At 53.0% G+C, this 21,675-nt stretch overlaps 1 protein-coding gene across 1 annotated transcript in view; it reads left to right on the plus strand.

Annotated features, from left to right (window-relative positions):
* Positions 1–14,284: 14,284 nt before the first annotated feature.
* Positions 14,285–21,675, plus strand: part of NWD1 (NACHT and WD repeat domain containing 1) — a 55,346-nt gene continuing 47,955 nt past the window's right edge. The window contains 2 exon segments of the mRNA XM_077119643.1: positions 14,285–14,368; positions 17,155–17,271. Of these exon segments, the coding sequence (XP_076975758.1) occupies positions 14,285–14,368; positions 17,155–17,271 (201 nt within the window).

The raw sequence follows: 21,675 nt of genomic DNA on the forward strand, positions 1-21,675 counted from the left end.
GATTTATCAATAAAAGTATTTTTAAAAAATAATAAACCCATTTGCTGGTTAATATAAACAGCCTTGTTATCAATGAAAGATTTCCTTTCCATTAGAAAAGGGAGTTGTAAAGACTACATTGTTTCATAAGATTGCAAATCTTTTTAATGTCCGGCCTAATAGGTGACAGCGAAATGTCCAATTTTCTGTCATTTTGCCTGAAGTATATAAGAAAATCTGGCCTTACACAGCCATGCAGCTGGAAAAGGAAAGCGCCTGATCATCGGCTGTTTGGATAATTGCAGATATCCTTGGCAACCACACGACACGCGACCCACGGTAGCTTCTGGAAGGCTGGCTGCACCGAGGGGCTGGAAACCTGCCTGCAAAGTCTGCGTGCTCGACGCCCTAAAAACCCACTCATCTGCCCTGTGCTCTCAGCCACCGTTTCCTCGTGTACCTTGTGGAGAGCCGCCTCCCGGGTCAGGCCTAGTGGTCGCGCTGCAGCCTGCTCTAGAGTTCCCCCCGCCCATCGAGTGAGTCAAGATGGCGCCCGCATCCTGTTTCCGCGTATGACGTACGCGCCCACCAACCCTATCTTCCAATCACCTCTGTATACGTGGCACTAACCTATTGGGTTTGGGCACAGTATATAAGAGGTTACCCGGACAGGGTGGGTGGAGACGACCCGCAGGGAGCCGTACCTGACGGCCGCATAGAGGTTGTTCCCCCGCGGGGCATCTTGTCCCGCGCGGAACCTGAAACAGAGAATGCAAGCTTAACTCCAGTAAAGGTCTGTGCTCACAACTGCAGCGTGTCTCGAACCCGTGTCTGTCACTTGAGTCGGTTTGTCTGCGTCTGTCTCTCTCTCCCTCCTGTTCCCTCCGCCGGCCGGGGACCAGAAGCTGAGCGAGACGGCGCCGGACAAGTGGTGGCCCGTACGGGGAACCTCCTCTCTCGACACCTCTTCTGCAAGGAGAGCCGTACTGTCTCTTCTTGAACTGAGAAGGACGTGCATCCTGAGCTCGCAGCGGACTTCCCGCGCCTGATCACCGCGAGAAGGTGAGTACTTCTTATTACGTGAGAGTTAAGGCCCGCGGGCTTTCAGGTAGCCCCGGGGACTCGGAAGAGCTCTCCGAGTGATTAAAGTACAGTGCCGACTGCAAACATGGGGCAGTTCGGAAGTTTACCTTTGTTAGCTCCCTTAAAGACCCTTTTAGCGGACGGCTCCTGTGAAAGTGAGCCGCCCACTTGTAAGCCGCCAGAGTCTGGCGCTAGTTCAGACGACTCTGACTCAGAGTCAGATGGTGACGAGACCGAGGGTGCAGACGCGCCTCCGCTGATCGATTGGGGGAGGCCCCCTGTCTCATCCACGCAGCCTTCCGCCCCGCCAGCGCCTGCTGCAGGGGCGCGGCGGCTTCCGGTGAATGGTTTTGGTGATCTCGCCAAAAACCCTCACCACAGGCTCCCTCTGGTGGCCGAATCAGGTAATAACCAGTATGAGCCATATGATTACAAAGTTTTAAGGGAATTGAGGCAAGCTGTCCATCAGTATGGCCCCAATGCTCCTTTTACCTTGAATATGGTTGAAAACCTTTCCACCCTGAATCATACGCCCGCAGATATATATCAGCTGGCCCGTGCTTGCTTGCCCCAGGGCCGATACATAGATTGGAAAGCATGGTTCGAAGAGTTAGCGGAGGAGCAAGCTGCGAAAAACGCAGCGGGGAGACATGGCGGATGGAATGCAGATATGCTATTGGGGAAAGGTGCCCACTCCCAGAATCAAACAGGGTTCCCTCAAGAAGTCTACGCCCAGATTTTCCGTTGTTTCTTAGGAGCCTGGAAAAAGCTGACAGGTGAGGGAGAGGCTCAAGCCTCACTCAGCAACATACATCAGGGCCCCACAGAACCCTTCGTGGATTTTGTAGCCAAAATGCAAACTGCGGCTGAGAGAATTTTCTCAGATCCAGGAGTGGCAGAGACTGTAGTTAAACAAATGATATTTGAGCAGTGCAACAAGGAATGTAAAGTTATCCTAGCACAAAACAGAGGAAAAAACCTGACGGAATGGGTTCGGCTCTGCAGAGATGCTGGTAGCCCGTTAACTAATGCAGGTCTAGCTGCCATGCTAGCCAGCTCCTTACAAGTAGCTGCAAAGAAATCCAAAGACCTAGGAACAAAGCCAAGAGGATGTTATCATTGTGGCCAGTTGGGACACATTAAGAGAAACTGTCCCAATAAAGGCCAACCACCTGCCACTCAACAGTTTGGTAGACCATATGCGGCAACCAGGCTATGTGGCCGTTGCCACAAGGGACCCCATCGCGCAGAAGACTGTAGGTCAGCCTTCAATGCGCAGGGTGTGCGCCTTTCTGGCCACCCTGAACAGGACCCAAAAAACGGGCAGAGGGGGTCCACCCTTTCGGTGGACCCCCCTGCATGCCATCCGGCGACACAACACCCGTCCAAATTCGCGCATCCCCTGGATCAGCAGGACTGGACCTCTGTGCCACCTCCAGACTCGTACTGACCCCCCCCATGGGTGTCCAGTTGATAGGGACCTCCTTTAAAGGGCCCTTACCAACGAAGACTGTTGGGCTCATATTAGGGAGAGCATCCACAGCCCTGAAAGGACTAACAGTTATACCAGGCATTGTAGATTCGGATTTCACAGGCTTTGCCCAGGTTATGGTTCAGTCTCAGCAAGGCACCCTAGTCATTGCAGAGGGTGATAAGCTGGCACAGCTCCTGCTCTTGCCCAGCTTACATGCATCCTTCCCGAGTAGAACCAGACAGAGAGGAAATAAAGGGTTTGGATCTACTGGAGAAGTTTTTGAAGGCCTCCATATGTCCCTGGAGTCTCGACCCATGCTAACTATTAAGGTACAAGGCAGACCCTTCATGGGCCTGCTAGATACCGGGGCCGATCGGTCGATCATAAGACAACAGGAATGGCCCTCCACCTGGCCGACGTGCAAGGCGGAGGACACCATTAGAGGAATAGGCCAGGTCTCAGCACCCATGCTGAGTGCCACTGCCCTCCACTGGGCAGATGAGGAAGGACATCAAGGTAGTTTTCAGCCTTATGTATTAGCCCTGCCCGTTTCCCTGTGGGGAAGAGACATTCTAACCCAGATGGACGTTACCTTGACCAGTGGCTGCTCTCCAACTTCTAAGCGCTTGTTAAAAGGAATGGGATATGTCCCCGGCAAAGGCTTAGGAGCCTCATTGCAGGGGCGCGCAAGGCCTATACAAGCTGTCTCCAATTCTGACAGACGAGGCCTGGGTTTTTCCTAGGGGCCACTGAGGAGAGATTCCCACCCACACCTATAAAACTAAGGTGGAAAACTAAGACTCCAGTCTGGGTGCCTCAGTGGCCCTTATCACAGGAAAAACTCTCAGCATTACACACTCTAGTGTCAGATCAGCTAAAAAAGGGCCACATCATTCCCTCTACATCACCTTGGAACACCCCTATTTTTGTCATAAAGAAAAAATCAGGCAGATGGAGATTGTTACATGATTTAAGAGCCATTAATAATTGCATGGAGTCTATGGTAAAATTAAATACCTGCATGTGTCAGTAGACACATGGTCTCAGATATTATTTGCCTCTGCTGAGACAGGAGAAAAAGTCCACCAAGTCATTGCACACTGCCTTGCCGCTTGGGCAGCGTGGGGTAAGCCAAAAATATTAAAGACAGATAATGGACCTGCTTACACCAGTAGAACCTTCCAAAAATTTTGTGATAATATGGAAGTACAATTAAAACATGGTATCCCTTACAACCCCCAAGGGCAGGGAATCATTGAAAGAGCGCACAGATCTCTCAAAGACTTGCTTAAAAAACAGAAAGAGGGTATAGGCCACGGCCTGTCCCCAAAAGCTCAACTGTCTGTAGCCTTGTTTACATATAACTTTTTGAATGAAAACTCACAAGGAATGACACCTGCGCTTCAGCACACCACTCCAAACCCTCCACATAGAGGTTTAGTCCGATGGAAGGATGTCCTGTCGGGACAGTGGCAAGGCCCTGACCCAGTGCTCAGCTGGGCCAGAGGCTCTGTTTGTGTTTTTCCCCAGGAACCAGGACGTCAACCTGTGTGGGTTCCGGAAAGACTGGTGAGAACCGTGACGTCGCCCGAGGACGCCAAGGAACTGTTGCCCAGAAAATTGATAAGCCTCCAACCAGAGCCACCAGATCCGGTCTCCAACTCTGCTGATGATGGCGACGACCGAAAAGATGACAACAACAGTGCAAGTGACCCTCCGACCGAGTAGAAGAGAAACTAGCTTTAACCCCACTTTTCCCACTACGAGCTACTGTGGGACCAAGTCACCTCATGGTTCTCTTGGCCCAGGTTGACCACTTGGATTCTTTTAGCAGTGGGACTCTTAGTAACTCTGCTCATTGTTAAATGTTTGTTAGAACGCTTGTTCCAGACGCAGCAACAGCTACGCGTCACCACTATGTTGGCTATGTCACTTGCCCCTGATGCCCCTGGCGACACCCGCACCGTAGCCCTGTCCTCCCCCCCACTGCGTGGCCCGTCACGGCCACTCAAGGCGGGGCGCTCGAAAACAGGATCTGCTGCAAAGCCCATGGCCGTGTCCCGGGTGTAAAAGGCGGCACCAGAAGTCATAATTTTTGTCTAAAGGATGATCTCTTAGGCGAAGTCGCAGTCCTGGCCAGACTAGACTCCGGCCATTGCACAGAGACATCTAGTGACACTCTCGACTCTGGTTGCCGCTCTCCTGAGCCCCGCTTAGCCCAGTTGCGAGGCGAAGCACTGCAGGGAGAGTCACGTGGTTTCCAGTTCACGGGCTCTCCGGTCTCTATATGAGGAGGCATTCTGGTTGGTGCCTAGCAAGCCTAGTCCAGACTCCCCAAAGCACCAAAACAAGTAGTGGGCTAATCAAGCTCACGGGAGCTCACTCATCAATGGAGACACTGGGTCTAAGAAAGGGTCTACGGACCAAAAATAATAAAAAAGGGGGAGATGTGGAGAGCCGCCTCCCGGGTCAGGCCTAGTGGTCGCGCTGCAGCCTGCTCTAGAGTTCCCCCCGCCCATCGAGTGAGTCAAGATGGCGCCCGCATCCTGTTTCCGCGTATGACGTACGCGCCCACCAACCCTATCTTCCAATCACCTCTGTATACGTGGCACTAACCTATTGGGTTTGGGCACAGTATATAAGAGGTTACCCGGACAGGGTGGGTGGAGACGACCCGCAGGGAGCCGTACCTGACGGCCGCATAGAGGTTGTTCCCCCGCGGGGCATCTTGTCCCGCGCGGAACCTGAAACAGAGAATGCAAGCTTAACTCCAGTAAAGGTCTGTGCTTACAACTGCTACGTGTCTTGGATCTGTGTTTCTCACCAGCGCGGATTTGTCTGCGTCTCTCTGTCTCTCCTCATTGTCTCACCCACCGGCCGGGGGCTTGACGCTGAGCGAGAAGTCGCGGACAGTACCTGACTGTACAACATCATGCATTGGCCCTTTGGAAAATTTTAGTCCACTGAGCTATGCAGCTCTTCCAGAGGTTGTTCCATTTCCTCCTAGGTGTCAAAATATCACATCCGTGCACGTCCACCCTGCTCTCATCAGAAAAGTGTTTAGGCACGAAGCTGGCAAGCCCCCAGTGGCGAGCACCGGTTTTCCAAAAATCTGACTTTCCCTTGAGAGTTTGACTTTTATCATTAGTGGTAAATAAGGACAGTTGCTTTCCTTGAAGGGACAGGCTCGTTTTGTTCATTTTTGAGAAACGGGCTACAGAACCTCCAAATCCAAATTATCATAGATCGTCAGGTTTTCTTTCACGGAGAAATGGCATGGCATGGAAAAAGCTTCCAGTTTGGCTGTCAACTATGTTTGCACAAGTGATTTTCCTCGAGACAGCCATCAAACTTGTGCAGTCCTTCACGCTTCTGACCCTTCCTTCCCTCCCTTTCTCCCTCCCTCCTCCCTTCCTTCCTTCCTTCTCTCTTTCTTTCTTTCCTTCCTTCCTTCTTTAGCCAAACTGCACATCACTTCAGGACCTGGTCCCTTCTCCTGCCACGTCATCTAAAACGTCCCCACGATGCTGCATCGCTTCACTGCCCAGTCTGGCAGCGCGTCACCACATGTGCCCATTTATGTTTAAATTGATTCCAATAAATCCATCTGGCAAGAGGGCGAGGACTCAGCTGCTGTGACTGCTGTGACTCCCCCCTGCTGTGACTCCCCCACCAGGCAGCCCCGCCGCGGATCCCCTTGGTCACACAGCGCTCTCCGGACGGCTCGGCTCCGGCTGCTGCATCCCGGCCGCAGGTGAAATCATGCGGTTGCCAAGTGCAGGCACATAAAGGCAGGGGAGGGAGTCTCCCCCCAAACCGCACCCCCCACCCACCCCCGCCTGGAAATGACACTATTCCCAGGTATGTGGAAACACCCTCCTAGAAACACACTTTCCATACGTAAGCGAGCATAAGATATATGTCCCCATCTTTTAAAAAACACCCACTTTTGTATTGAGGTGGAATTCACAGAATGCAAAATAAATCATTTCAAAGTCTGCAATTCAGTGGCACTTAGTATCTCCCCATTGTTGTGCAACCATCATCTCTAACTGTTCAAAGCTATTCCCATCACCCCCAAAATGGAACCCCATACCCATTAGCAGGTCAGTCCCCAGCCCCTCTCCCCCCAGCCCCTGGTCATAACCCCCATATCTGCCTCCTGTCCCGATGACGTGTGCCCTGGACATTGCATATAAATGGAACCACTCAGGCTCTTCTGTGTCTGAATATCAGCACCGATCTCTGCTGATATTGCGATGCTCTCTGAGCCTCCTGTTCATTCATGTTGTGGTGTGGATCAGAGCTTTGTTCCTTTTTCATGCCTGGGCAATAGTCCATCATAAGGCTGAACTACCTTCTGCTTATCCATCCATTTCCTGACGGACACTGGGGTTGCTTCCACCTTTTGTCTATCGTGCGTTAAGCTGCTTTGAACACCTGTAAACAGGTATCTGTCTGAGTACCTGCTTTCAATGCTCCGGGCTGCACGCCTTGGAGTATAATTGCTGGGTCCTATGGGACTCCCGTTTAATATTTGAGGAAACTGCAGCCTGTTTCCCCCAGCAACCGCACACTTTACATTTCCACCGGCAACCTACAAGCTTCCAATATCTCCCCACACTTCACCGATGCTGTTATTTTCTTTTTTAAACTTTTTAAAAATTGTATAATGTAGCATATATACGAAGCAAAGAAAGAAAAAGGCACTCTGCAACAAATAGTTACGGGGTAGATCCCAGAGTTTGTCATGGGCTACCATACCATCTTAGATTTTTCCTTCTAGCTGCTCCAGAACATTGGAGGCTAGAAGGAATACATATTTTTTTTATCATCACCATCAACTTTTTTTTCTTTTGTTATTTTCTTATATATATATATATCATATATAGCATATAAACAAAGGGTGCCTCCAATCTTGCATTTGCACTACTCACCTCGTTCACTCTTATTTACAATTTTATTTCACCTTGGATTTTTTTTTTGCATTTGTTTTTATATTTTTAAGCATCGCAGTAAACTGCTATTTCTCCTGATTGCCGGTTTTCTCGGCGCGTCTAAACGTTGCACCTACAGGGTAGCCTCACTTCACTCACCCCGATTCCCACCCTGGGACCAAAACTCCTGGCGGGTTGAAGCTGCTGCTGCCACCGGCCGCCTGGCATCCCGGCGCTGGCCTCCAGGGGGCGCTGCTCGCCTGCGAATGCCCAGCCCAGGACGTTGGTACCCGGCTGAGATTTGGGTTTCTCTCTGCTGGGTGGGGATAGTAACAGCACCCTCCAGGGATGCCAAAGGAGCTGGGGGTGGGGGGTGGGGGGAGCCCCTGGCCTGGGGCTGGGCGCCGGCTCAACAGAGGGTGAGAATTGTGCATGCTTGCTAAGAATACAGAAGGAGAACTTTTTTAGAGTTTACTTGGAGAATCTCCAACACTCACAAAGGTGGGCAGGACGGCACAGCCAGCCCCCAGCCCCGACAGCCATCCCCTCTCACCCTCCACTCCACCTGCACCCCACCGGCAGCCCCATCCTACAGGATTGCTTTGAATCTACCCCCAGTTGCCAACTGTGGTAGCTTGGTACAGGTGTCAACCTGGGCAGGTGTTGGTGCCGCATTGCTCTGTGTCTGGGGACCTAAATCATCAGCATGTGAGGCTCATCCCCATGGCTGATTACATCTGCGGTCGGCCGGGGGCAGCGCTTCCCCAGCGAGTGAGCTTTAATTTACTCAGCTGGACGCTCAGACAGAGGTCAGAGGCGGGCTCCGCAGCTCAGCCCACCTCATCTCAGCTGTCCCAGCTCAGCCCAAATGTTTGGAGATGCAGAAAGAAATCGGCCCGGGGAAAACCACCGGAACCCAGAAGCTGGGAGAAAAGCCAGCAGACGTGCCTTCCCACGTGGCAGAGAAAAGCCAGCTGCCCTTCCTCTGAAGAACTACAAATTTTAATTAAGAAAATCCCCTTATTAAAGCCAACCCATCTCTGGTGTGTTGCATTCTGGCGGCTTTAGCCAACTAGATCACCCATAACGGGGGTGCAAGGGTAGGTCAGTGGTAGAATTCTCGCCTGCCATGTGGGAGACCCGGGTTTCATTCCCGGCCCATGCACTTCCCAAAGAAAGCAAACAAACAAACAAAAAAAAAATTCAACAAATCGAGCTACAACAAGGGGATACTCACATCTGAAAAGAATGAAATGTGAGCCCTACCATATGGCATACAAAAAAAGCCCACTCATAACTGTATCTCTATATCCATATACCACATCTACATCGACTCTATCTATATTTATGTCTGTATTTAGATCTATAACCTTATCTATAATCTATACAGCGTCTGTATCTATATATACCCATATCAATTTCATCTATATCTATAGCTACACTTATATCTGTAACCTATATATCTATAGCTATATGTGTATCTATAATTAGTTTTCATATCTATCTATAATCTCTATATCTATATATCATTATGCCTATATCTCTATATCAACTGTACATCTATATTTATATCAGCTCTAACTAATCCCACAGCTATAATCTATCTGTATCTCCATGCCCCTATCATCTACACCCATACCTAATCATCTCCATGCATAACAACACCTATAGTTATAGCTATTTATCCATATGTAATCTGACTATATCCGTATGGAGAGATTTAGTTCACAGAATCGGCTCAGGAGGTGGCAAGCGCTGGCCGGCGTGACCCCCGCAGCACCCAGAGGCGGCATCTCTGCTCCATCGGACCCTCTGCCTTGAATCTGAAACCCTTGTGGGCCGCGGGCTGGAAACGCGGAGAGCCGCGGGCCATCTGCTCCCAGGCACAGCTTCTCTCTCAAGCCCCGGCCGCTTGCTTAAGGCCTCCGTCTGACGGGGGGGCCCCCCACATTATCGGGCCGGTCACCTTCACCCAAAGGCAGCTGACTGTGGGTGCTTCTTCCGTCTCCCGAAATCCGTCCACCGCAGCGAGAGACACCTGGGCCAGCTATCGTCCAGCCACATCGACACGGTGCAGGCTGCAAACGTGGGTGAAGCTGAGGGCGGGAGCACTGGAGAGGGGGGCAGGAACGATCCTGGGCTGTCTCAGTCCCAAGCCTGCCCACCCTCCTTGCGGGGCCAAGGCAGCGTCTCCTGCGCCCCTGAGAGGGGCTGGACGCAAGGGGCCTGATGGAGGGTCTAGGGACCCAAACAAGGACAGAGTTTATGGGGTGTGGGTGGGGGCAAACTCAGGGTCAGGAGGAGAGGTGCTCAGAGGAGACCTGGGCAGAGCTGGACAGTGGGCTTCGGACCAGGCGGGGGTCCGCAGAGGGAAGCTGAGGTAGAAGGATGGATGCATTGTGGAGGGTGGCTGGGACGGCCAGGGGGGCTTCAAGGGACCAGTTCTCCAGGCTTGTGACAAAAATCCCCACTCTGACCTTCTGTTTCCTCATCAGTCATATGAAGACAGTCGATATTTATGGGGTCTGCATGGTAAGGGGTTAACTCAGCAGGCCTGGACATGGAATGTTTGCTCCTCACCTCCCCCCCAGCAGGAACTGTGAAGCCCTTGGACTTTCCCGCCTGAGAAGAGGCTCTGTCTTTATCTGGGACTTTGGGCTCGACCGGCGAGTCTGTGCTAATGATGATAGATGCCGATGCCTGCTTTTGCACACCTGAGTCCTGGGTCACGGCGTCTCTGCTTGACCCCCGGATCGGCTGGAGTCTGGGTGGCTTACGGCAGCCCCTGGGTGCTTCACGCCCCTGTAACAGCCCCAAGGAACCCTGGACCCCGAGGTTCAGCTGAGCTTCCCCGGTTGGAAATACCCTGTGCACGTCGTTGCCCGTCGTGGCTGGAGGATTAAATGCTGCTCGCGACAACCCAGGAGGGTCAACTGGAAGCGCTCACCGGCCCCCCAGCCCCTGCTGCCCGCACCCCCTCCCTGGGCTGAGTTTACCCTGTGGGCCGTTTGAAAGGATTTACGTACCCTAGAAAAGCCATGTTTTAATCCTAATCAATCTTACGGGAACAACGGTTTCTTCTAATCCCTATTCAGCACTGTCTGTCGGATCTGTGATTAGGTTATCTCCACCAAGACGAGACTCCATCAATGGTAGGTACCAGACTTGATTAGAGGGAGACGTGTCTCCACCCATTCTACAGGGGTCTTGATTAGTTTACTGCAATCCCATAAAAGAGGAGACATTTTGGAGAAAGCGCCTTTTTTGAGAACGAAGAAAAAGCCACAGAACCACCACAGAATGACAAGAGAACCACGGAGCCCACCAGCCAGCGACCTTTGGAGATGAAGATGGAAAATGTCACTGAGGGCTTCATGAAGCAAGAGGCCTGGAGAGGGAGCTGGTGGTCAACGCCGTGTTCGCCGTGTGCCTTCCCAGATGAGAGAGAAACCCTGAACTTCATCATCCTTCCTGAACCAGGGCATATTCCCTTGGATGCCTTTGATTGGACATTTCTATAGACTTGCTTTAATTGGGACATTTTCATGGCCTTAGAACTATAACTTGCAATTATTAAATTCCCCTGTTTTAAAGCCGTCCGTTTCTGGTATTTTGCATTCTGGCAGCTCGCAAGTTAGAACACCCTGTGTCTTTCACGGTGATAAACACTGGCTGTGAGAGTGTGACGGCCTGGCTGAGCCCGTGAGTCCATCTAACGAATCATCAAACCCGTGGGGGGCCTTAGGGACCCCTGAATGGCAGAGCCTTTCCTGGGCAGAGACACAAAAGCTGTCACTCTTTACAAGCTCTACGAGCTGAGCAGTGCATCTCCTGCCCGCCCTCTCAACCTCCTCTCCCAGAGAGAGTTTTTCATGACTGCGGTAACATAAAGTTTCCTATTTTAGCCATTTCGGTGGCATTGCGTTCACAGAGTTTGCCACCATCACCACCGTCCGTTCCCGAAGCCTTCCCATCACCCCGATGAGAAATCCCGTACCCACTGGCATTGTCCTTGCGTCCTCCCCCAATCCCTCTGTCCAGGCAGCCTCTGGTCCACCATCCGCTCTCTGAATTTGCTCATTCTAGAGGAATATATGAATGACATCACGTGGCGCCCACCCTTTTGTGCTGCCTTCCACATCATGTCCATGCTGTGATGCGATCAGAGCTCCCTTTTCCTGGCCAAGTAATATTCCATCTGGTAGGGAGCCCGCGTGGTCCCTCCATCATCCGTGGATGGGGGCATGGGCGGTGCCCACTGCCCGGCTTTCGTGAGTCCCCCCACCCCCAGCATGTCGGTCCCTCAGTGAACCCCTGCTTTCCACTCTTTGGGGCGCACACCCAGTATGTTTAACCTTTTGATGAACCTCACATTTCCAATCACGTTGGGTCATGAGAAAGTGTCTCCCTCGTCCATGCACCTCCTGTTTTGCTGATTTTGAGGGGCTGGTCTCAGGCTGGCATCATGTGGCCCCCTCTGCCCCTTGGGCGCCCCCGCCGATGTCCCTCGCTCGCAGAGACAGCTGTTCTCAGACAAGGACATGTGGCTGGAGCATCTCCAAAGCCACACCCCCCAAGCCTGGGACGCTTGGGCTGCTTCATTCTCCGCGCTGGGGGCGTCCTGGGGGTTGTGGGGCGTGGAGCACCACCCTGCCCCGCCATGCCTGCAGCCCCTCCTGACACACGACAACACAAAAGTCTCCAGGCATGGCCAGGCGTCCCCGGGGTCAGTGCTGTCCTCGAGTGAGAACGGCTGGTTCAGGCACGGCATGTGGGGCCTGGCAGTCAAAGAACTTGCGGTGGTTTGTTTTCTTGGGGGGAAGAGGTCAGTGCAGGATGGGGGCATGTCACCAGGTTCGTGTTCTCTCCCACCCCCTCTGGGCGGGCCGGCCCCCGGCCCCTGCAGCCTCGCTCTACACACCTGGCCCGGGCTCACCTCACCTGAGGCCCCCGGGAACCCCGCGTGGGGAGGCTGCCTGGTCCCCGGGCCCCAGCGCCAGGAAACCACGGTTGCTGTGGTGACTGCTGAGCTCCCAGGGCGAGGCCAGGCTCAGGGGACAGGAGGAGGGCGCCCGGTCTGCAGCGGCTTCTCAGGGGGGCTGGGGGGCGGACGCCACTGCCCGACGCCCCCCGCTTAGAGCGCGCAGCGGGGGACAGCTGGGGCGGCTGCCCGGGGCCCCTGAAGGTGACCAGAGACACAGGAGGCCCTGGAGGCTGGGACGGGCGCCCGTTCCCGATGGCCCAGCCCTGCGGGCACCCCAGGACTCCGGTCTGGACGCTGGCATGACGTCTCTTTCCGGAGAGCGGTGCCTGCGGGCAGCATGGACGCAGGGCACCTGAGTCCGGGAACCCGCCGGCGGCTTCTCCAGGGCCAGCCAGGCCCCCTCCCGGCCGCCCCGGCCAGCGGCGTGGCCATCTTCATCAGCTGCGCCGTCTCGGGTAAGGCGCGGGACAGGCCGGGGGCCGGGGGGCACTCGGGGTGAAGGGGGTGCCAGGGCAAGGAGCGGGGCTCTGGGGGCCCCCCACCAAGAGACCCAGCTGTGAATGCAGCCCAATGAGGGGGAACCTCGCGGAACCTCCATCGCCGCCTGGACCAGTTTGGCAGAGCTTTGCTATGCATGGCTTAAAACGCGTCGAGGTGCAGCCTGGCTGACGGGGCCCCCACCCACCGCCTCCCTGACTCTGCCTCTCACCCTCCCATGTCAGAAGCCTCTTGTCCTCTCCAGGTCCTTTAGGGTCTCAGCTTGACCACCCCTTCCCGGGGAGCCCCTCTCTGACCCCCCATCTAAAGCCTGTCCATGCTCATTGCTCTCAAACCGTGTGGCTTCGATGGCACTTTCCAGAAGCCGTCGTGAGTCCAGGCGTGCGTCCATCGGCCCCCTTGAGGCCCGCGCCCCTGAGCCCTCGGTCAGCTCCACGCAGACTCGTGTTCTGGGCCCCCCACCCCCAGCCCCCCAGCCCCGCCCCTGCCGAGCCCCTTGGGGTCGGCCCCCGCAGAGCTCCCCTGAGACGCCCCCACGCAGGCTCACCCCGGGACAAGCCAAGCGGAGCGATGGGGCATTCCTGCGGGAAGCTGCCCCGCGACTTTTTGATATGTTGCATTTGGTTGTAAGGCGGTGCACCCCACGTCTAAACTCACCCCTGCCCACCGCTCCGTCCCCTGAGGCCGCCAGGGTCGCATGGGGTGGCCGCCACGCACATGTGCAGCGGGCTCCGTGGGCCTGGTTCTGGGGAAAAACGGAGGAGCCAAGAAGGGCAGGGGGCAGGGTGCAGAGCTGGGGCCCGCCCCCTCCAGGCCGCACAACCTCCTACCCCGCAAGACACAAGAGGATAGGGCACCTGGTCGTGTGCGTTCCCACAAGCAGCTAATAGGTATGTTAGCAAAAGTACATTCTAAACCTTGCACAGAACGGGACACACTTATGCTCCCAGGTGTCTCGGCTGTTAATGGTAAATGCAGGTGTAACTGGGTTTCTCGGAAATGTGAATGTTTCCAAATATCGCATGCAAGGGACGCACCCAGGCTTGGAACTCTCCCTTGTGTCTCCGCAATCTCCTGTCTTTTAAGTGTCATCCCACACATCGGGGGCGGGGGGACAACAACCCTGGGTGGTCCGAGACCCCGGTGGGGGGCTTCCTGGGACGTGGGATTCAGGGCACCCCAAGCCGGAGAAGGCGTGCCGGGATGGTGGCCCCCCCCAGGTGCATGGCCGAGGTCCCCAGCCGCAGAGGAGGCGAGGGGGCTGGATGGAGGGGGGCGGGCGGACTCCCCGGTCCCTCTGACGCGCACGCTGGGCTGACCCTTGCAGATATGGACGCGGAGAGAGAAGCCCTGCAGAGCCGTGCCTACCCCGAGATCCAGGACTTCTGCCAGAAGCATGGCCTTGCGTTCGAGGTAATCACTGCCCCCCCCGCTGCCTCAGTTTCCCCTGCTGTAATTGGGAACATAGGGGTGGTGGTGTGACGAGCAGGGCTGGCTCCCGAGGGTGGCACCAGGACCCGCGCTCAGAGGGTCTCTGCTAGTTGACATATATATATATATATTCTAGTTGTAGATCAGATGTCAGAGTTTGGTATGGGTTGCAGTTCCACAGTTTCAAGTTTCTAGTTCTAGCTCCTCTAAGATTCTGGAGGCTAAAAGAAATATCAATATAATGATTCAGCAATCCTATTTGTTTGTTAAACCCGACCTTCTCTGTATGACTCCATCATCACCTTTGATTTTTCCATCCCTCTCTTCAGGGGTGTTTAGGCTATGGCCATTCTAACTTTTTCATATTGGAAGGGGCTGTCACTAATATGGGGTAGAGAGATGGAACTATCTGATGTTCTGGAGAGGCTGGGCTAGGTGTCAGGACTTATCTGGTCCAGGGACCCATCTGGAGGTTGTAGGTTTCTGGAAAGTTACTCTAGTGCCTGGAACCCTTGTGGAATCTCATTTATTGCCCCAGGTGTTCTTTAGGATTGGCTGGTTGGGGGTTGGCAGGTTATGACAGGTGGCAAGGTCCACCTGAAGCTTGTGTAAGAGCAACCTCCAGAGTAGCTCTCGACTCTATTTGAACTCTCTGCCACTGAGACCTTATTAGTTACACTTCTTTCCCCCCATTTGGTCAGGATGGAATTGTTGATCCCACGGTGCCAGGACCAGGCTCACCCCTGGGAGTCATCTCCCACGCTGCCAGGGAGACTTTCACCCCGGTACATAATATTTTTTGAAAAGATAACTTATTAAGGCAAAACCCACATAATACGAAGCCAGGCATTTTAAATTCGTAGACCCCAGTCCAACTACAGCGCAGTCACACTGTTGGGCGACCCCAACGCCTCGCTAGTTCTGGAACATTCTGACGTCCCAAGGGAGGTCCTGTGCCCACCATTTTGCCCCTCCCCGCCCGTGGCCCCCCCCACCTCGTCCTCTCCTGTGAGCCGGCTGCTTCCGGACAGCCGTGGGCGCGGAAGCAGAGACTTTTGGTCTTCCGTGTCTGGCTTCTCTCACCGCGTGGGATGACCCCCTGGCCCCTCGGAGTCTTGGTGCGAATCAGAACTGCGTCCCCTTCAGCGCCGCATAGTATTCCATGGCGTCCGCCCTCGTGGCTGCTTGTGCGTGCGAGACACACTGTTATTTCCTGCACTGCTCAGGAAGAAGCTGGAAACTCCAACTCTGCCCCACCACTGGTCATTTGACGGAGCTCGATTTCCAGGTGCTAAAAAGGAAAACCCACGGGGGTGAGCTTGGATGAAATGGCCTGTCCACACTCTTCATCTCCCACACCCCGAGGTCCCGGACCCCTTTTCCTTCCGCATCACCTCCAGCTTCTCTTCCTGGGCCTCCTGGCATTCAGGACTATGGCTCTTTCATCCCATGTTTCTGTTCCTTGAGAATGGGTGTGTGTCCTTCTCTCCGGGCTATGAGGACTCTCGGAAGCAGGGTCAGTGCTGAGCCTCTTTGCCCCCTCCTCATCCCAGCCTCCCTCAGGGGCAGCTTGGCTCCCTGGACCTGCAGGCATGAGGTTGCCCAGGAAACTCTGCTACGCCTATCTGGGGACGAAACCAAACAGCCTCCTTGGCAGAGACAGTGGCAAGCACACATGGCCATGGCCTCATCTGAAGCAAGTTCTTGTTTAAAATCTTGGTTTTCGGGCAAAACTTTTTTTTTGCAATGTACAGGAAAGGTGCCCAGACAGGACAGAGGGCTGCCCTACCTGCAGCAGCTGATTTCCTCCTGCTAAGTTGTATGGGCTAGCAGTACAGCCGTCCGCACTGGAGGTCTGGTCTCTGTACGTGCTATTAATTGAACGCCAGATCTTATCTGGGTTTTACCAGATTTCCCACCATGCCCGCTCTCCACTGCCAGGTCTCCCCAGCCCCCCAGTTTCCACGGTCTGGTTCAGGGCCTCCGCAGTGTCTCAAGGCGCCGGCCTGTTTTCTGGCAGGCTGCCCCCATGCTGCATCTGTCTGCTTATTTCCCTGTGAAAAATTTGGGGCTAGGGTTTCGTTCAAGTGCTCTCTTTCTTTTTAATTACATTGTTACATCTTATTATATTACGTATAATTATTATAACACATATATAATATACAATTTCCCATTTTAACCCTGTGTAAGCCTACAATTCCGCGGCGTTTATCACAGTCACCATGTCACGCAACCTGCACTGCCACGCATTAGCAAAATGCTTTCATCACCCTATATAGAAACTCTGCACCCATTCGGGAAAAACTCGCCATTTCCCCTCCCGCCAGCCCCCTGGCAGCATCTAACCTGCTTTCTGTCTCCATGGAGTAGCCCTTTTTGGATATTTCCTCTACATGCAGTGAGTCAGCGGGGCCCTTGGGTGTCTTCCTTGGCTCAGAGTCGTCTGTTCCAAATCTCTTCATGCACAAGCGTGTCATCCATGTTCGGGGCTGAATAATATTCCACGGGCTGGCCCATTTTCTGCTCATCTATTTATCTGTTTACAGGTGCTGGGGTTGTTCCCACCTTTTGGAGATGGTGGGTAGAGCTGCTGTGTGCTTTCCAGGATCTTTTTCCATCCAGATACCACTCCCCAACCCCAGACACACTCCTTTTGGGAGAGGCTGTCAAAAGTCACCAGAATAGGCTTTAAGCCTCCATCACAGGGAACTAAAAACTCCGCTGGTCATTTCACTCCGCCTGATACACCCACGGCTCTTAACCCCCAGGTAGTCGATCTCAGGTGGGGTCTCTCGAGCGCCGAGGCCACAGAACAGCTCACCACAGAAATCTGCTTGGAGGAGATTGACCGGTGCCGGGAAACATCCATTGGGTCGTCTTTTGTGGTGAGTCTCTGGGGAAGGAAGGGCCAGCTTTTGCTTCTTGTCCCCATCACCAGAACATGGCCCCTGGCCCCCCAGTCCAACCTATCAGTGGAGGGAGGTGGGTGGCAGTTTTGCTAACTTGCTCCCTGCTCCATTGACTGTCCATGGCAGACATTGCTAATCAACTGCTGCACTCTTTCCCCTGGAGAGCTGGCTGGGGACCAGGCATTAGCAGTCAATCAGAGCCCACATGTAGTGGAGAGTAGAGTGTCCGAGCCAAAACAGACCTTACTAGGGAACCTTGTCCCTAGCTTTCCCGCCCTGTTGTCCTTCACTTTATGTCTGTAAAACTTGGGGATCCTGGAAAGCCATAGGGAAGGCAGACACCTGCAGAACTGGGGGGATGTTTTCCCCATTGCGACCCCCCCCAACTGGTGCCAGGTGCCTCCCTCAGGAACAAACTTCCTCTGACCTTAGCAAAGACAAATTTCCCACGTTCTGGGGTCTCCTCTTGTCCCTCCAAACTTTACCCTGTCTGTCATCAAAACAACCCACATCCCATAGGTAACCAGTTTGGGGCTATTTTCGAGGAATGATATTCCAGATTCTTGCTTTTTTTACACTACCAAGTTCCAAAGATATCCAAAAAACGATGATATTTTGACTCACAAGTCCCAGAGCAGGGGTCAGCAAACTACAGCCCGGGGACTGAATCCGGCCCACCACTCATGCTTGTAAATAAAGCTCTGTTGGCACACAGCCATGCCCACTTGTGCACATAAGGTCTACGATAGCTTCTTGTGCAGAACTCAGTATTTGCTGCAGCAGCTGTCTGCCAGGCAAAACTGAAGATTCTGATCTTTCTAATTTTTAAGAAAAAGTTGACTGAGCTAGTGCAGCCCAGGAACTGAATTTTGAATACCATTTGATTTTAATTAATTTAGATTTAAATAGCTACATGGTGTTGGCAGTGGCTGTACCGTCAGCACATATCAGAACATTCCAGCATTGCAGAAAGTTCTACTGGGGGACAAGCCCTAGGGCCGGTTGGGGACTGAGCGCCAGCCAGGGGCAGCGAGAGGCTGGCTTTCTTACGCATTAAGTTGCATGTGCAGTTGGGGCTATGTTTCATTCTTCTCCTCTATATTTTCCTCTGTGTTGACATCATCCAGTTTTGTTTTCCCTTCTTTTTTACTGTAATAAAATATACATAATTGGGGAGTGCAAGGGTAGTTCAGTGACAGAATTCTCACCTGCCATGCGGGAGACCGGGTTTGATTCCCAGTCCATGCACTTCCCCAAAAAACAAACAAACAAAAATTCAACAAAGGTGCTGCAATAACAGGATATTCACATGGAAAAATAATGAAATATGACCCCACCATACACCATACAAAAAGATACATATACATATACATGCATAATTCAAAATTCACCATTCTGACCATTTTTTAAATTTTAATGTAGTTTTATCGGTGTGTATTATATATTCTCATACCTTGTAATCATCCAAAGTGTACAATCAATGGTTCACAATATCATCATATAACTGCATTTATCATCACAATTGACTTTTTTTCCTTTTTGTGAAAAATAACATATACACAAAAAAAAGCAATAGATTTCAAAGCACACTGCAACAATTAGTCATAAAATAGATTTCAGAGTTTGGTATGGGTTACAATTCCACAATTTTGTTTTTACTTCTAGCTGCTCTAAGATATTGGAGACTAAAAGAAATACCAATATAAGAACTCAGCAGTCACACTCATTTGTTAAACCCAACCTTCTCTGTATAACTCCATCGTCACCTTTGATCTTTCTCCCACTTTTTAGGGGTATTTGGACTATGGCCATTCTAATTTATTCATGTCAAAAGGGGCTGCATTTTGACCATTTTTAAGTGTACAATTCGGAGGCATTAATGACACTCACAATGTTGTGCAACCATCACGAGTATTTCCAGAACTTTCTCACCACCCCTCGTTAAGCAGCAGTTCCCCCTTTCCCAGCCCCTGGTGACCAGGAATCTGCTTCCAGATCCTACGGATTTGCTCAGCCTGGATATTTCATGTCAGTGGAACCAGATAATCTTTGTCCTTTGCTTGTGGCTTCTTTCGCTCAGCCCCAGGCTCACCCACGTCGGAGCATGTGCCAGAACCCTGTCCTTTTCTACGTCCGAGCCCTCTTCCAGCACCGCGCCATTCCATTCTTGGTGCTTTAAAATGTGTTCTAATGTTTCACCCCCTCTACGTTTCATGCCAGCTCTCCTTTCTCCTTCAATCTTCTAATTTGGTTTTCCAAATGAGTCTGGTGATCATTTTGCCAAGTTTTAAAGAAAGAGATGATTTTTCTTCTAAGAGGGTAGAATGCATAGAATGGAGAAAGAGAACTCCGGGAGGATTCTGATTTTGCAACCCAGAGGCGGGCAGCGAAAAGGGTGTTGAGGTTTCCAGGTTGCTTGGGGAGCTGGGGGGTGGGGGTGTCTCGAGGGCCGGGAGACCGTGCTCCCTGGGTGACCCCCAGGGCTGGCCCAGCAGCTGCACCCAGCCTCCTCCCCACTCCGCCTGGGTCTGCGTTTGGGGAACTCTCTGTGAAAACCCCTACCGTGCTGGGTGTGCTTGGGGAGGTGTCTCCCAGGTGAATGAGTCATTGGGCCTCCACCCGGGCGTGGCTTCGAGAGACTCGGAGTCCCCTGGGCCGCAGCGGTGGCTCTGACCTCTCCAGGGCCCTCTCGTGAGCACTTTCCCTCGCTCCATCCCACGGACAGAGTGTTTTCCCCAGAGGATCCCCGCAGTGCGACTGCCCCTTTCCCACCTGCTCCACACGCCGGCTTCCAACCCCCATCCTCACGGCTTTCCAGGGCTGTCTGCGGAATATTCTGGAACAACCCAGAGACATGGGGGAGGGGAGGCTGCTCCATTAGGGGAGAAGGCTCTGGCCGCTGCTCCTTTGCAGCCTCTTGCATGGTGCCCAGAGCTTCTCCACGGGTGCTGCATTAGTCCCAAGATTTTGAGGCCCTACCATGGTGCACTGGGGTGAACAGGGTCCCCCCAAAATCCATGTCCACCAGGAACCTCAGAACGGGACCTTGTTCGGAAATGGGGTCACTGCAGGTGGAGTTAGTTAGGAAGAGGCCAAGCTGGGTCAGGGGGGCACTGACCCCACAGGACTGGTGATCCTAGTGGAAGAGGAGACAGGGCCGAGCCACACAGTGGGGCAGGGGGGGCACAGCCATGTGCCACGGAAGGCCTGGGGTCGCCAGAGGTGGACGAGGCCTGGGGAATCCCCCCCTAGAGCCTCCGAGACCCCAGGCCGGCGGGACAATGTGCTCCTATGCTGGGAGCCCTCCAGGCTGCAAAAACTCAGACGGCTAGAACGGCTGATAAAGCCGTGCCCGCAGGGTGGCCTTCTCTTCTTTCACTTCCCCCAGCCTCGTGGGTGCGGCAGCCCCTGCTGGGTTCCCCCACACTGGCCTGGCTCCCCTCCACCCCAGGACCCTTGCACATGCTTTCCCCATAGCCTGCAAGGCACGCTGCCTGGCAGCCTTCTCGTGGCTTATTCTGCCACATGGAGCCCGTTTCCCTCCAGCATGGTGACAGCTGTGGTTTTCCACTGTGTAAGTCCCACATGGATGTCTGTCCACGGGGGCAGGTGCCGAGACTGTCTCGGAGCCACCACCCCGAGCCCGGTTCCTTGTCGCAGCTCAATCACCCTCTGTGCAAATCCGAGCTGGGGGCGTGAAGATGCACGCTGCCTTCAGATCCCCCAGAAGCCCTGAAGCCATTCCATTGCCAGGGCCCCAGTTATTTTCCATCCTCAGCCAGGAGCGAGGTGGGCTTGGCCACACAGCTCTGCCATCCCCTGGTGGGGCCAGGATCAAGGAGAGATGCATGAGGTACCCGCCCATGGTGCAGATTTTAGGGAGGTGCCAAAGAACTCACTTGTTAAGATAAATATTTTTGAAAATGTAAATTGACCTGAAAAATTCATGCTGAGCAAAAAATCCATATTCAAAATAGGATGGAATCTGCCCTACATTTGCATGACCTTGCCTCGCTCTCCTCACCCTAATCTGAAAACAAGGTAATAGCAGGGCCACTCCCTGCAGTGTCAGCCTCCATCTTTGTTCACCATCCCTTTCCCACCTGTCGTCTCCCCTGCCCCCCTCTTTTTTTTTTTAACTTTTTAAATTGCATAATATAACCTATATACAAAGAAAAGGAAGAAAAAAGCAATAGTTTTCAAGGCACTCTTCAACAAGTAGTTACAGGACAGATCCCAGAGTTTGTCATGGGTTACCATACCATCCTCTCAGATTTTTCTTTCTAGCTGCTCCAGAATATAGGAGGCTAGAGGGCTTAAATATTATTTTTATCATCACAATCAACTTTTTTTTTTGTGAAAAATAACATATATACAAAA

This window comes from Tamandua tetradactyla, chromosome 11, assembly GCF_023851605.1.
Source record: "Tamandua tetradactyla isolate mTamTet1 chromosome 11, mTamTet1.pri, whole genome shotgun sequence".
Lineage (NCBI taxonomy): Eukaryota > Metazoa > Chordata > Mammalia > Pilosa > Myrmecophagidae > Tamandua > Tamandua tetradactyla.